Raw genomic sequence first — 16,171 nt, 5'->3', positions numbered from 1 at the left:
AATTCCAGCACTTTGGGAGGCTGAGGTGAAAGATTGCTTGAGCCCAGGAGTTTGAGACCAGCCTGGGCAACATAGTGAGACCCTGCCTTTCCAAAAAAATGATGTATAAATTAGCCAGGTGTGTTGGCATGCACCTGTAGTCCCAGCTACTCCGAAGGCTGAGGTGGGAGGATCACTTGAGCTGGGGAGGTAAAGCCGCCATGACCCTTGCACTCCAGCCTGGGCGACAGAGCAAGATTCCACCTCAAAATAAATAGATAAACAAACATCTTCAGTGGAGGTAACTCAACTCAAACTTAAAGGAGTGGACACAATGACTAAGAAAATGAATAACTTTTTAAAAAGTTTTATTTCAAGAACTTTGTTTTTTTACTGGTATTTCAAAAAAAGGTGGGTCAAAGTACAAAAAAAAGTCAGTTGAATAACAGCACAGGTTTAGAAATCACAGCAGCAGAAGCAATGTACAGACAGCACAGACAAAACAACCCAATGTATGCAATTTTGTTCAGTTTCTTTGCTTATTTTAAGTATTTTTTTTTTTTTTGCCTCCTGTACAAAATACATCAAAGCATGCCATGAGATCAGAAAAAGAAAAGAGTTTAACAAATGGTTACAAGAAATAGACTCTGTACAAGAGGAGATAATGTTTCTTTCCCCTACCCCGCCCCCACCAGCCCCGCTTCCTCTCTTCTTGCTCTGTTTTAGGTTAAATTATTCTGAAGACAGTTCACATCCAAGTCAGCCTGGTCACCTTTGCCACCCTCAAGTTTGGGCGACATGGAGTTCTGGATGTTAAATGACTCCTCCTCTTTCAGGCAGGATTTGAGAGCCTCCTGGATTTTGTGGGGAGCACTAGGATCATCCTGGAAGAGGGAAAAAGTTGGGGTGGGGGGAGACAATGCATACAGCAATCAAATAATAATATCAGGTTTTTCTATCTGGCTGAAGGAAGCATCACTGAAACAAGGAAAAAGCTCCAAGACTTGAATTAACTAAAAGGAACCAAAGTAACTCATTAGCAGCAACTTTTTAGGAAAGTCATCCTTAAAAGCAATGGCCAGGCAGAGAGGAAAACTTGACAGTAATCAGCTTACAAATACCTTTAATTTGGGCCATGTCCAAGGTTTTCTCTTGAACAGAGATCGGGAAGAAAGAGTCCCTTGGCCCAGGTGCCTCTACAGCCTCATGTGTTGATGAGCTCTGCGTGGCCTGCTGAGCCCGGCTTTCCTCTGGCCTTCCATCCTGTTCAGTTTTGCTTTCACAAAGATGTCTTGGTCAGGGAACATGTCTCATCAGTGTATACAGTGGGGTATGCATAGGACTGGTAAAGTGCAGAACTGCTCCTGGCTATGCTAGGGGCCTCTCTCCCCACAGTAAGAGCATGTCCTCTGAGTAGAGGTCAAAGATGTGTCAGTCTCTCATTGTCACAAGTGAACCTGCCAAAAGGATGTCCTCAATCCAAGCCCGAATGAACCTGGCTGCCTCAATGGCTTGCCACACTCTGCATCACATGATATTTGCACTGCTGATTCTAATGTAATAATCCATGTATATTGCCTACAGCCCTGTGACAAGCTCTCTCTGACAAACTCCTGAACATGAGATGAATTTGCATTTTATGTATATATGTATGTATGTATTTATTTATTTTTGAGATGGAGTCTCGCTGTGTCACCCAGGCCAGAATACAGTAGTGTGATCTTGGCTGACTGCAATCTTGAACCTCTTGGGTTCAAGGGATTCTCGTGCCTCAGTCTCCCCAGAACCTGGGATTATAGGCGCTCGCGACCATGCCTGGCTAACTTGTATTTTTAGTAGAGATGGGGTTTCATCATGTTGGCCAGGCTGGTCTCAAACTCCTAGCCTCAAGTGATCCACCCACCTCGGCCTCCCGAAGTGCTGGGATGACAGGTGTGAGCCACCACACCAGCCTGAATTTGCCTTTTAAAGGTTCTCAGGAAGCCCACACTAGCACAAAGTCCTCCAGGTCTGCATTCTGCACATTCAGAGAACTTCTGTGGCAACTCTTGCTTTACTCATTTCCCTTAGGACCACCTAAGGGGAATATACCTAGTACAATTCAGTGGGCTTCAGTTCTTTCTCTGGTGCCCCAAACAGCTGTTGTAAGTGCTTGGAACTCTGCTGATGGAAGAGGGTGTGTAACCACTAAGGCAGATTCATGGATGGCAAGAAGGTAGAGAGTGTCCTAATCTGACCAGCTAGCTAAGGCCATTCTTGCTTCAACCACTACCAAAATTCAAGATTACCATCATGCTTAAGGACCAGGGTGTTCTCCACAGAAGTCTGGTGAGTCCTCGTCTGTGCTGCCTGCTACTGAGTTTGACCCATAACAGCACTAGGTTATGGGAGTGATGAGTTGGAAAGAAAGTAGGGAGAGACCCCAGGCTTTCCATGGTGCTTGTACACACAGGACACCGGGGCGTCCACGAGTTCTGTGCGTATGGAAATCACTGCCAGCTGCCCAATGGCCACAGCCTCACTCAGTGCTTCTCCAGAGGCCAATATTAAAGAGGACAATTTAGTAGAGTTTCAAATACTTCACACATGATTTGTAGACAGGGGAACACATGTTTCTTGTCCCAATGAGACAAGAACAAGACAATGAACTTCACAGAGTACTGAGGCATACATGAGGCAAGGCAGCTGCACATAGCACGTGTAGCCAGTTGAACGGTCAATCACTGCTTAGAATCAGAAAACACTGTGCAGCGACATAAATGTCCATCTGCTGAGAAAGAAAGATCTCCATGATACACTGATTGAAAAAAAGTAAGGGGTAGAACATATGTATAGCAAAATCTCATTTATGTTTCAAAAATATAGATATAGGTGTGTGTTTGTGTGTATATATATACACACACGTGTGTACTTTATGGAGAGGGAAGTGGGGGTGACGTAGAGCTGCACTTTTTTATTTCATGTACTTCTGTACTCTTTGGGGGAAACCATGGGCATGAAAGCTTGAGAGCTGAGCTAACACTATCGTTATGTAGGATAGACTTTGAATCACACTAAAATCTGAAACAGGACAAGAGGACCTATACTCACCTCTCCTCTTACAAGGATACAACTTGCTTTTATGTCTTTCAAGATAACCTCTCACCCTCAACTCCTTCATCACATATTCTTTGGGGGCATACAGGGGTACAGAAACATTCTCATAATGTGAAGAAAAGTAGACTAAGGGACTCCTCACAGACCCAGGTCTCAGAGCTCTGATGCCATGAAGGTGGGCTCCCAGATTAAACCTGACCCCTTGAGGGCTCATGAGGTCCAGATTAGAAAACTGCCTTCTGAGCCAAGGGATGGAAGAAGCATATCCCAAAAGCAAGAGATATGCAAACAGCGCTATTAGACAAGCTGAATCCTCCAACAAACACAACAGGCAAAGGAATGTCTACACCAAGATGGAGCTCTCCTAACCCAGGTGTTTGCTCTAGAACTTGATCCTATTAAGCCAAGGGTAGCTGAATTCCACAGCAGGTCCAACTGCCTTTGACTTAACAGAAGTACCTCATCACAAGGGAGCTGGATCAACATCTGGCATAAGTTTCTAGGAACCACTGTGGACTCACTGCTCCCAGCCTTCAACCCCAGCAATATGGACACCCTTCAACCCAGGGGTCATGTGGGTTCAGGTCTGGACCCCACTGGTCAGAGGCAAACGTCTATTGGAAGAGGGTGGGCAGTCAGTGCTTTAACAAATACATGCAAGAGGAGAGTCTGGGAAGTGAGAGTTAAATAGGAAAAAACAAACAAACAAACAAAAGCACAGGGGCATCAATGGAGAAACCCTAGTAATAAACTGAAATCCTGGAAGGTCTGTCAAATCTTAGTACAACCCAAGTTACCCCCATGGTCTCCACAGCACCGTTGTGGGGACCACCAGGGCAGCCCAGTGTTGGGGCAGCTGCCCTGAGTTTCTGGTGGCTTCATTCACGCAGTGTGCTGGAGCGCGGGCAGCTTCCTACACTATCCGTGACATACCCTTCAAGGCTGGTTGTTCAGCTACACAAGACACTTACACAGACTCAGCCTAAGGCTGGCCAGCTACAGAGCCGCACATCAGCCTGAGGGCAGAGAGGAGTGGAGGAGGCAAGGAGGTGCCACTGGTACAGATACCAGCCACTGACCCTTCCCTGTCACAGGCCCAAAGCCCCAGACTTTTTTGTTTGCAGTCTTTTCAGAGTGTGGCTAGTAGAGGTGATTGAAACAGTGTAGGAAATTGACCTGCTCAACCTATTTTGCTTATATAAAAGAAATAACGCCTCCATGAAAATAAATAAAACTCTCCAAAATTTTAGAGAACACCAATACCAGCAAGGAGCTTGGGGGCAGGGAGAGAGGGGTGGGGAGAGGCCACAAGGCAGGCTGGACTCCAGTGCCCCCTCGTCTCTCCTCCCGGCTCATCTGGAGGATTTCTCACTCTCCCCGGCTGCTGGCACCCCTTGGAGGCAGTCAGTGTGGCGGCTGTAGCAGTGAGCAGGGCTTCACTTCATAAACAAGTGGCAACAGTGTTCATCAGCAATGCCCACAAGATCTTGAATATGACTAAGTTTGACCTTTGGGTGAGGTGGAGAGAATTAGAGATGAAGGTAGAAAATCCACCAGTACATTTCCTGCTGGATAGGAGAGTCACCTCTCTGCTTTCAGAGAGGAGAGGATGATGTCCCCTTGGGCACAAGCTGACAGAAAGACACCAGCCTCAATCTCCTTGGAGTCTGGGTATTTGGTTAAAAAAAAAAAAAGGGGGGGCCGGGCGCGGTGGCTCAAGCCTGTAATCCCAGCACTTTGGGAGGCCGAGACGGGCGGATCATGAGGTTAGGAGATCGAGACCATCCTGACTAACATGGTGAAACCCCGTCTCTACTAAAAAATACAAAAAATCTAGCTGGGCGAGGTGGCGGGCGCCTGTAGTCCCAGCTACTTAGGAGGCTGAGGCAGGAGAATGGTGTAAACCCGGGAGACGGAACTTGCAGTGAGCCAAGATCGGTCACTGCACTCCAGCCTGGGCGACAGAGCGAGACTCCATCTCAAAAAAAAAAAAAAAAGAAGGCATCAGCCTCAAGATCTAAGAGGAGCCAGGAGAGAACCAGAGCCAGATCTTGCTGCTTCCTAATGGATGGCTTGAGTGCTGCCTTGGCCACCCCATCACCCCGTCTCAGGCATAGCCCACCATGGCTGACACCCTCACCCGCCCCATAGCTGACCCCCAAGCCTCATGCTAGATCACCACTGCCTGTGGCCAACCACCCACTGTGGCCGACCACCACCCTTCTGTGGCTGACCACCCCCTGCTCTGCTGTTTTCAAGGCTTGCCATCTTCTGAACTAAGGGTCAGTGGCAGTGTTCAGGTACAAAAACCTCACTTTCCACAAAGCTGGATCAGCCAAGAACAAGAAACCTTTGCACTGGCTGTGTAGCCAAGCCCTCCAAGAGGAGCTCTTTCTTTTCCCCCTCTGGGAAGAGGAAAGGTGTCTGAAGCTATGGTACCAGAAACACAAGGGTCAGAAACTTTCCTAAGGACGCTTGCACTCTGTCAAGCGGAGTGGGAGGACTCTGTCCAACCATGGACAGTGAACATGCTGACTACAGGAGCTCCCGCCGTGGCAGACCTGCTGCCATCTGCAGGATGGCAGATTGGCCAGTGGAACCGAGAGCCCCCGTAGCAGGCCATCACTCACTAGTATTCAGCAAGTGCTGACTGTGTGCATGTTACTGAAGAGGGCGGGGTAATGTGCTCACCAAGAAGAGCGAGCGAGACTCTGTCCTGCCCTCAGGGTGCCTACATCTCTGTGGGTTGATGAACATGGTGACCAATCTTACAGTTTATAAGACATAGTGTTTCCTTGGTTATAATGTTCATCTTGACCTTACTTGTTGTATCTTGGTACATACCAAGTGAAATAATCTGTTCTTTTTCTACCCTTTACATCAAAGTCTTTAAAAAATTATCCTAAGTTTACCTCTTTTACTTCATATTTAAATTCACCCATTTACTTCTCCTGTACCAGGCCAAGATTTCCTATTCTGGGGTTTTGTGAATGAGGCCACACATTTACTCTTATTCTCTCTTCCTCCTTCTGGGGCTGCAATTTCCCCATCTATAAAAGGAAAAAGGACAGTCATGGTAGCTCACACCTGTAATCCTAACACTTTGGGAGGCTGCGGCAGGAGGATCACTTGAGCCCAGGAGTTTGAGACCAGCCTGGGCAACATGGCAAAACCCCATCTTTACAAAAGTTAAAATAATGAGCCAGGTGTGGTGGCACATGCCTGTAGTCCTAGCGACTCAGGAGGCTGAGGCAGGGGTATCACTTGAGCCCAGGAGTCTAGGTCCGCACTGTGTAACGTGGTAGCATTAACTACCTTTTAAGAGCTCTGCAGCTGCAAGTGGCTAGTGGCTGTTGTAGTAGACAGAGCAGATATAGAACACTTCTATTTCACAGAAAGTTCCACTGGACAGTATTGGTCTAGATTGCTGAGGCCCCTGTGAGGTCTGACACTCTATGGTCCATGATTTCTAAGAACGTCTTCTAAATTTCTTCTTAAACTCCATTGCTTCAGTCTGCAGTCTCAGTTTAGCTTGTTTATCTGTGTAATAATCTGTGTAAAAATGCATTTATCTTGAAGTATGGAACCTGCATTATATAGAGAATTCTAGCATTTGGATGTGGCACGATTTGGGATTTGGATGGTTTCTGCCTTGTTTTCGAAATTCTCTCTAGTATTTTACTGGTCTAATCCAGGCAATACACTAGGCCACAGTCTTTAGAAAATGGTCTATTGGGATCTTTTATTGGATTTCAACTGATACTTATAAGCCCATCCTCCTAAGAACAGGATTATTCCTAGACTTAAGGCTCTGCCAGTGTTTGGTTTTCAGGCCTTGGCCCTAACCAGCTGTGTATAACCCTGCCAGTTCTTAGGGTCTTCAAATAGCAGCAAGGACACAGAACTCTTTCCACCCATCCCAAAGAGCAACCATCATTTGCTTCACTGACCATCATGAAATTCCTCAGCAGTGAAAGCAGAGCCCTTCTCCTTGATATGGAAAATAAGACAATAATCAGACTTCTAAAGCATAGATGAAGCAAAAAGTCATGAGTAATCCTAGAAAAAGATCTTCTCAGCCAGGCAGGTGGCTCACGCCTACAATCCGAGCACTTTAGGAGGCTGAGGCACGAAGACCACTTGAGGCCAGGAGTTCGAGACCAGCCTGGGCAACACAGTGAGACCTCATCTCTATAAAAATTTTAAAAAGAAAAAGACCTTTTCTATTTAAAATTCTGCTTGTCAAATAAGTGATACATCATCAAGTGCTTATTCCCACCTTTGCTGCCCAACCCAGTTGCCCTAGGCTGACCTCCAGAGCTCTCTGGGGATTTCATACTTTGAAATAGACACCAGACATGGGCTAGGGGCCAAAGCATGCATAAGAGGAGAGATGTGAAGAAAACAAGTTACCTGACAGATAACGTTATCATAGTGAGCCAAGGCACGGGCATGGGGGGAGGAGGTACGGGGAGTGTTGCAAAGTTTCCTTACATTTGGGTGAGAGCCCTCGGCAATTGTGGAGAGGGAGAAGTTATCATTGTGGAGTTCAGCTGGGGTCCGGAATTTGCTGATTAAGAGAGAAGAGTGAAGGAAAAATGTAAGTGAAATAATCACGACAAAACATGACAATGTCTCAGCTTCTGGATCAAATACTGTATTTCGGCCGGGCGTGGTGGCTCAACGCCTGTAATCCTAGCACTTTGGGAGGCTATGGCAGGCAGATCACTTGAGGTCAGGAGTCAAATTAACTTGGTGAACATGGTGAAACCCCATCTCTACTAAAAATACAAAAATTAGCTGGGTGTGGTGGCATGCACCTGTAATCCCAGCTACCTGGGAGGCTGAAGCAGGAGAATCATTTGAACCTGGGAGGCGGAGGTTGCAGTGAGCCGAGATCGTGCCACTGCACTCCAGTCAGGCCAACAGAGCGAGACTCCGTCTCAAAGAACAAACAAACAAAAAAACCAAATACTGTATTTCTTTCTTTATTAAAAAAAGTATTTTAAATTTTATTGGTAAGTGCAGAACTGTGCCTAGTGCTGGTTATCGGTTTTTAAAGGCTTTTCTTTTCTTTTCTTTTTGAGACAGAGTCTCACTCTGTTGCCCAGGCTTGAGTGCAGTGGCACAATCACAGCTCACTGTGCCTTGACCTCCTGGGTTCAAGTGATCCTCCCACCTCAGCCTCCCAAATAGCTGGGACTACAGGTGCATGCCACCATGCCCAGGTAATTTTTGTAGAGATGGGGTTTTACCATGTTGCCCAGGCTGATCTTGAACTCCTGAGCTCAAGCAATCTGCCTGCCTCAGCCTTCCAAAGTGTTAGGATTATAGGTGTGAGCCACTGTGCCCGGCCAAATACTGTGTTTTATCAAATGCCATGGATTATCTTTTTTTTAAATTTTACTTTAAGTTCCGGGATATAAGTGCAGAACATGTCGGTTTGTTATATAGGTATACGTGTGTCATGGTAGTTGGCTGCACCCATCAACTCATCATCTAGGTTTTAAGCCCCACGTGCATTGGCTGTTTGTCCTAATGCTCTCCCTCCCCTCTCCTGGATTATCTTAAAACAAATTTTTTTTTTTTGTAAAGATGAGGTCTTGCTATGTTGCTCAGGCTGGACTCAAATCCTTGGGTTCAGGTGGTACTCCTGCTTTGGCCTCCCAAAGTCTTGGGATTACAGGCATGAGTCACAGCATCTAGCCAAATGCCATGGACTGTAATAAGATGCACCATTATTTGATGTACCATTAAGAAAAAATAAAAACACTTCCACCACTTAAACCATCATCCAATACTTTCTTACACCTTAGAGGTTTTTTTTGTTTTTGTTTTTGTTTTTTTGAGACAGAGTCTTGCTCTGTTGCCCAGGCTGGAGTGCAGTGGCACAATCTCGGCTCACTGCAGCCTCCACCTCCTGGGTTCAAGCATTATCTGGCTCAGCCTCCCGAGTAGCTGGGACTACAGGCGCCCATCACCACACCCAGCTAATTTTTGTATTTTTAGTAGAGACGGGGTTTCACCATCTTGGCCAGGCTGGTCTTGAACACCTGACCTTGTGATCCACCCGTCGTGATCCACCTGCCTCGGCCTCCCAAAGTGCTGGGATTATAGGCATGAGCCACCATGCCCAACTGAGCTTTTCTTATATACTTGAAGTAGTTCATTTAGACTTTAGATAAGGGACTGACAACAATATGAACAGCTAGGAACCCATTTGTGCATGCCGGGGAATTACCACTACATCATAACTACCATGTGGCCAACAGTGATCATAAGATGCCAGTGGCTGGGCACCGTGGTGCATGCCTGTAGTCACAGCTATTTGGGAGGATGAGGTGGAAGGATCACTTGAGCCCAGGAGTTCAAGACCACCCTGGGTAACATAGTGAGACCCTGTCTCAATTAAAAAAAAAGAGATGCCAGTAATTGTAAGACACAATCCAATTTCAGAGATGTTAATATGTGGGGGAAAAAAGGTATATTTTAGAATAAATAAATTATGGCAGTATCTGCAGTGCACCAGGTGCATGTCACACCATCAAAGCAATAACCAGGCTTGGGAAAGAAAGAAGGCATGTGGAGAAACAAGAGGGCCATGCTCTGTGAAAAACACAGGGCTGGCTAGAGGAGGAGGCCCTAGAATAGTGTCCTGCACCTGGCCTCAGCTCTTGCTTCTTCACTGCCCTGGCTGTTGTTCCTTTCTCTCCTCCATCCTCATCAGCAACTGCCGTGATTGAAGCAGTCCCATCTCCTGTCCCCTGAATACCCCTGCTCACCCACCCCCTTGGTGTAGGCGTGAGGAGCCAGGGGTCCAGGACTGGGTCTTTCTGGAGTGATCACGTGCGTAGATGCAGCCCGCCTCAGTGCACAGGCACAATGGAGAGGCCCTACCAGCCCCGCGGCGGTTAGCTGAAAGGCTGCAGAGAGCTGCTGGCATCTGTACATTGTGTGAGTCTACCCAGCAAAGGAGCAACAGATGGTGTTTTGTCCTTTTCCCAGGACCCAGGGAAAGTCCTTCAGTCATATTCTCTAGAGGAAGTCTCAGGTCAAGGGGAGGGGGATTAATGGGGCAACAGGTTGAAAGGGAAGTGGGAGCAGTTCTGCATAAATTGTTTCTGGGGTCCCAAGGAAGCTGAACTCCAATCTCCCTTTTGTGACTCCTGTGACACTTCCAAAAGGTTTTCTAACTTTGCTTAGTGATAGGAGTAATTCTCTCATAGCATGTAAGGTCACATCCTAGTGTTCAAGGCATGGGCTTAAAGGCAAACACATGTTGATTCTCACATGCACACAATAGTCACTGCTTTGCTAAGGGAAGAGCTGAAATAAGATTCTACATCCCATATGGCCCTTAAAATCCACAGTAGAGGAAGTTAAACCTAGTTCTCCCCACATATTCTTTTCAGGAGAGATAAAGAGGATTTCCTTAAGTTCCTTGCACTTCCGATTGGACACAGGCTTGACTAGCTTTCAAAAACCAATGCAGTGTGGTGCTCAATAAACACTTTCTCCTCAGCATTCACCGAGGAGGAGATGGTTTTGGATGACAGATGTGAAAGAGATGGAGTTCCTCCACACAGAATTGTGAATGACATCTCGCACTGGCTGCTGGCTGTCACAGTCCAGAGAAGAAGGGGCTATCAGGAGGGTGGACAGACTGAGTAACTTACTTGGGGGCTAGAGGAGGAGTAGCTACATGCTGGTTGCCTTTTTAAAGCAGGCTCTCAGGTGCCTAGGGCAGGGGTTTGGGAAAGCTGCTGGACAGCGGCAGTGTGCCACAGGGGCTTCACCTCTGCTGCAGCTCCAGCACATTTTGTGTGGGAACAGACGAGCCTGGGTGAATCTTTAGCACCAACAAAACAGCTGGGAATGGAGCACAGGTGCCAGAAACCCTCAGGACAAAGTCCCTGGATCAGTTGGAGGGGTATAGCAGGGTCGGGGGCCTCCCACACCCTGACCTGGGTGGACGGGTGAGTGACACAGACTCACTTGGTCCTACGCAGCTTGGTGTTCTCCGTCTTGAGAAGGTAGAGCTTCTTAGCGAAGAATACCGTCATCATGAAGAGCAGGAGCAGGACGAGGGCAGCTGAGCCCACGGCCACGCACATCACCTGGAAGTCGGTGATGATGGACTCGCAGCGCATCCCCTTGTGCCAGATGTAGTCCTGCGTGTTGCACCTGCAGCAGCGACATTGAGAAACCGTAGCGATGGAGCAGGCAGCCACAGCCACAGCAAGGGCCTGGGCCCTCACCCCAACACCTATCTCCACAGCCTGTTCCTCAGGCCAACTAGAGCAACTGTAATGCTCCGAATCTGCACAGACCTCAGAGCTGGTGTGATCGCCCCCACCTTCACAACCATTCTATGAAGTGGGCCAGGGAGCTCTGAGGTCTGTGATATAAATGAGGTAACCGAGGAGTAGAGAAACCGAGTGAACTGGTCAAAGTTCTCTGACTGCTAAGTGACTGAGGAGGGAAGGGAATCCTGGTCTTCTGCTGTGCAGCCTCAATGAAGACACCAACAGGATCCTCTCAGGCCTCTCCCTGCCCTTGGCTCTGGGTGAAAGAAAGATGAAAAACAAGAGGAATAAGAGCTACAACTACAAAGTCCCAGGACCTGCCCTGCACATGCAAACCTATCTTGCTGCTTTGTAGTCCCACCTAGTTCACGTGGCTAAGAAGACACCGAAAAATAAGGAAGTGACACACAAGGACAAACAGAAAGATGGATGTAGATCCTTCTATCTCTGCAGCCCCCCAAGTTCTGCCCCTAAAGCTCCCTATTCTAGTACTATGAGAACTGTCATGCAAGCACAGTGAGAATCAACCCTCTGGGTGGGTTTTAGTCTTTTTGTTGAGTGACTTTCTCCTGCCCTTGGGGACATTCCCAGGCTCCAACTCTTCCAATGACATTGCTGTTTCCATGGGAACGAGGCTGCTTCAAAGAGGAAAGATGTGGAAGGATACAGAGGCAGGCAAAGGAGGGAGGACATGAACCTCAGGGTGAATGACAGACAAGAGAAAAGGGTCCAGAAATGGGGAAATTATGCACCAGAGAACTGGCTACTCCACATCTAGAATAGGGTGGGGAGACATGGCTAGCAAAAAATTCTTTGTTTTCCAACTGAGCCTCTGCCGTCATGGAGGGCTATCTGTTTGAGGTTGCCAGGGAATGCAGACCCCTCTAAGCGGGGCCCTCTACTCCAGTGTTCTAGAGAAGTTCCGCCACAGCTCTGCTCATTTCCCTGCAGTGGGTCAGGGTGACAGAGACAAAGGCACACTGCAGTCTGCAACAAACGGCTCAGCAGTCTCCTGTGAGTGGAATGCAAAAATAGTTTTCAAGCCATGGCCAGGCCTGGGTGTACACAGCCAGGGGAGGAATCTGGTAGGAAGGCCCGAATGTGATCCTGGGATGGAAGCTAAGCAAGGGGAACTGGAGTGGACACGTGGAGAAGCCCTTGTGAGGCAGTGAGAGGCTGGTAGACCCATGCTGGCAGAGTCATGTAGCTTAGTGAGGAAGACAATCTTATTCTTCTACTTGGGAATTTTCCGAGAGTTCCAGGAGATTCTGGGAATTTTTACAGCTCTCTAGAGCTGTAAAATTTCATACTATTATGAGGAGTTCACTTTGAAGGTGAAAATTCCAGGCCTCCAATAGGATGAAAGATGATGATTTTGCAAAGAGGTTGCACAACCCCCAGGCTACATCACTATAGTCCCCCAAACTGAAGTTTGAGGAGCAAAATCACAGGGTTTCCTCATATTTCTGGTAGCCCTTAATCAATGGGCAAGTTAGTTTATTGCCATATTTTCTTTTTTAAAATAAAACTGCTACAATTTCTTAATCACAGTACCTCCTTTTGGCAGTGGCTGGACAACTCCAAGAACTGTGTGGTCACGTCCTATGAGTGACCCTAAAGTCATGATCATTTATAAAAAAGAACTTCGGCCAGGCGCAGTGGCTCATGCCTGTAATCCCAGCACTTTGGGGGGCTGAGGCGGGCAGATCACGAGGTCAGGAGATTGAAACCATCCTGGCTAACACAGTGAAACCCCGTTTCTACTAAAAATACAAAAAATTAGCCGGGTGTGGTGGCGGGCACCTGTAGTCCCAGCTACTCAGGCGGCTGAGGCAGGAGAATGGTGTGAACCTGGGAGGCGGAGATTACAGTGAGTCGAGATTGTGCCACTGCACTCCAGCCTGGGCGACAGAGCAAGACTTCATCTCAAAACAAACAAACAAAAAAGAACTTCATAGAAAGAAACTGGAACTCAAGTTACAATGCCAAGGACAAAATACTCATTGCTTTCTATATGTTATTCTCTGATCACTACATCAGGACTTAAGGAACTTGAATTCTTCATATACCTGCAGAACGAACAAGAACAAGAAGGATGGAGAATGACACTTGAAAAAGAGATACCCTGGCCGGGCATGGTGGCTCACGCCTGTAATCCTAGCACTTTGAGAAGTTGAGGTGGGCGGATCACTTGAGGTCAGGAGTTTGAGACCAGCCTGGCCAATATGGTGAAACGCTGTCTCTACTAAAAATAAAAAGACAGTCAGATGACAGAAGTGCTCCACTTAGGACTAATGGAGACAACCCTCAAAGGAGTCTGAGGGCTCTACTCCACTTCTACAGCCAGTAAAGGATGGAGACAAGCAAACCACCTGATCACCCCAACCTGGGATTCTTCTGGAATCAGGTTGCAAGCTCTGCAGCAAGTTAAATACCTCACTGTGAGGGCAGTTCCCAAGAGTGAGGTGAGCAGGGTAATTACTGATGAGCTGCAGACAATGCCCTTAGGGAAACTAAACTCTGAGTCTTTAAAAGGATTATGGATATGATATCCCAAGGTAGACAAACATCAAAGTAGAGAGAAAAAAGCCACCTCCCAAAGTCAAGAAACACCCCTCCATCTGCAATACGAAGACCCTCAGCTTGATTTTACCTGTGTGAGTAGCTGCATTTTGGGGTCTGTTTCCAAGAAGGTCCTTCCTTTTGAGTTTGCATGCCTACATCCCTTCTGAGGAACTGGCCCCTCCTCCCTCTGTGCACAAGGCACAGAGCAGTGTTCAGCAGCTGTCTTTAACCCACAGAGTAGGTTTATGGGCCTACCCCTCTCACCAGTACCGCCAGAACTCTCTCCAGCAAACACTCCTCAACCCAGCCCTCTTTCCAAAAGTCTTAAAGAAGTCCCTTCATTTTGCCTTTTTCTTTTTTTCTTTTTTTTTTTTTTTTTGAGACAGTTTCGCTCCTGTTACCCAGGCTGGAGTGCAATGGTGCGATCTCGGCTCACCACAACCTCCACCTCCCAGGTTCAAGCAATTCTCCTGCCTCAGCCTCCCGAGTAGCTGGGATTACAGGCGCCCACCACCACATCCGGCTAAATTTTTTATTTTTTTATTTTTTTTTTTTTGATACAGAGTCTCGCTCTGTCTCCCAGGCTGGAGTGCAGTGGCACAATCTCCGCTCACTGCAAGCTCCGCCTCCCGGGTTCACACCATTCTCCTCCCTCAGCCTCCCTAGTAGCTGGGACTACAGGCGTCCGCCACCACATCCGGCTAAATTTTTTATTTTTTTATTTTTTATTTTTTGATACAGAGTCTCGCTCTGTCTCCCAGGCTGGAGTGCAGTGGCACAATCTCCGCTCACTGCAAGCTCCGCCTCCCGGGTTCACACCATTCTCCTCCCTCAGCCTCCCTAGTAGCTGGGACTACAGGCGCCCGCCACCACGCCCGGCTAATTTTTGCATTTTTAGTAGGGTTTCACGTGTTAGCCAGGATGGGCTCGATCTCCTGACCTCAAGTGATCTGCCCACCTTGGCCTCCCAAAGTGCTGGGATTACAGGCGTGAGCGACGGCGCCCAGCCTCATTTTGCCCTTGTAACTGAGGGTTTGGGTAAGGACACAACGCACAGAGGAAAGACAGAATCTTATTTCTGAGGAACCTCTCCTAGTGATAAGGTCACAGGAAGTGTATTTTACGAAGTAATTCTGTAGAAGCCTGAATGAACATTTCTCCACCTGGGAATCCTACGACTGTACAACCTCTTGCAAGCTGTGCCTGTCACACTGCCCTCTGTTGAGTCGGCCTCACATACACACTTCAGTGTCCCTATGCACCTGCCTGCCATGCCCTTACCTGCAGAAGGCCCCTATGTTCTCCACCAGGTAGCACTGGCCGCCATTGTGACAGTAACTTGGGAAGAGGTCACACACTGACCGGCAGGAGCCATTATGCCGCACAAAGCCACTGCGGCACTCAGTGCCATTTTCACTGGAGGCCAGGTCCCTGCCTGGCTCTCCTGGGCGGGGCCTGAGGGCGATGCTGCTGCCGGGGACCGACCCCAGAGTGTGCTGTGGAGGGACAGCATGCCATCGACTGTTGGGCTGGCCTGTCCCGGGCCCCATACCGGGCTTCCCAGTGGGCACTAGAAGCTCATTTTCATCTTCTAGGTCTCCACCTCCTACTGCATCTTTGTCATCCTCCTCCTCCTCCTCCTCTTCATCCAAGTCATCGTAAAAGGATGTGGTGGGGTAGAAATCAGATTCATCAAAGGGGGTGAAATCATCGTATAAGTCAAGCAGGCTCCAGGAAGGGGTCTCTCCCTCAGTATCAGGGTGGTTCTCTGAGGTTCCTGGTGACCCTGGGAAGCTCCCCAGGTCTGCGCCACGACCCTCACCATCCAATCCTTGGAAGTAGTCGATGTCAATGATATCTGATGCCGGTTGGGGCTCCAGGGTGCCCTGAGAGGGGTAAGTCGGCTCTGGCCCTTGAGGGTCGGGTGTGCTGCCCCCCAGGTTCAGCCAAACCTCCAAGGGGCTCTCCTTGGGGAGTTCAGAAGCTGGGCTCAGGTTGTCGCCAGGGGTGGGGGAGGGTGGCCCGCTGGCTTCTGTAGCCTCAGGACTGGCAGGGGGCATGACTGACTGCCCGAGGACCTCGTGGGGAGCCTGGAGCGTAGCTGGAAGGGCCTGGGCATCGCCACTACCCGCCTCTGCGGTCACTCCTCCCAGGCCTGGGTTGTCAGCCTCCAGCCAGGCGGTGCCGGTCGCCTGCAGCACCTCCTCTGGCCCGGCCAGCTCGCC

At 48.4% G+C, this 16,171-nt stretch overlaps 1 protein-coding gene across 3 annotated transcripts; it reads right to left on the bottom strand.

Annotated features, from left to right (window-relative positions):
* Positions 1-330: 330 nt before the first annotated feature.
* Positions 331-16,171, bottom strand: CSPG5 (chondroitin sulfate proteoglycan 5 (neuroglycan C)). Of its 3 annotated transcripts, none has more exons than XM_011981030.1 (4): positions 15,228-16,171; positions 11,071-11,259; positions 7,489-7,645; positions 331-863 (listed from the first exon to the last, which is right to left on the bottom strand). In XM_011981030.1, exons 1-4 carry the CDS (start codon positions 16,004-16,006, stop codon positions 702-704), a joined length of 1,287 nt encoding a protein of 428 aa, XP_011836420.1. In that variant the 5' UTR covers positions 16,007-16,171; the 3' UTR covers positions 331-701. The 3 variants fall into 3 exon arrangements, with proteins under 3 accessions (XP_011836420.1, XP_011836421.1, XP_011836419.1); XM_011981031.1 differs by having other exon boundaries at positions 7,570-7,645; XM_011981029.1 differs by lacking the exon at positions 7,489-7,645 and having other exon boundaries at positions 15,228-16,165.

The sequence above is a fragment of the Mandrillus leucophaeus genome, unplaced genomic scaffold, assembly GCF_000951045.1.
Source record: "Mandrillus leucophaeus isolate KB7577 unplaced genomic scaffold, Mleu.le_1.0 Scaffold22, whole genome shotgun sequence".
NCBI classification, from domain to species: domain Eukaryota; kingdom Metazoa; phylum Chordata; class Mammalia; order Primates; family Cercopithecidae; genus Mandrillus; species Mandrillus leucophaeus.
Note: the sequence above shows the minus strand (reverse complement) of the source record. Positions and strands in the feature narration are given on the sequence as shown.

Bases quoted from the DNA above. Each gene is read 5' to 3' on its own strand.
- CSPG5 (XM_011981030.1), bottom strand. From the start codon at position 16,006: ATGCCCCCTGCCAGTCCTGAGGCTACAGAAGCCAGCGGGCCACCCTCC. The intron at 11,260-15,227 runs GTAAGGGCATGG...TCGCTGCTGCAG, and splicing joins AACATAGGGGCCTTCTGCAG to GTGCAACACGCAGGACTACA. The intron at 864-7,488 runs GTAACTTGTTTT...TCCCTCTTCCAG, and splicing joins ATGATAACGTTATCTGTCAG to GATGATCCTAGTGCTCCCCA.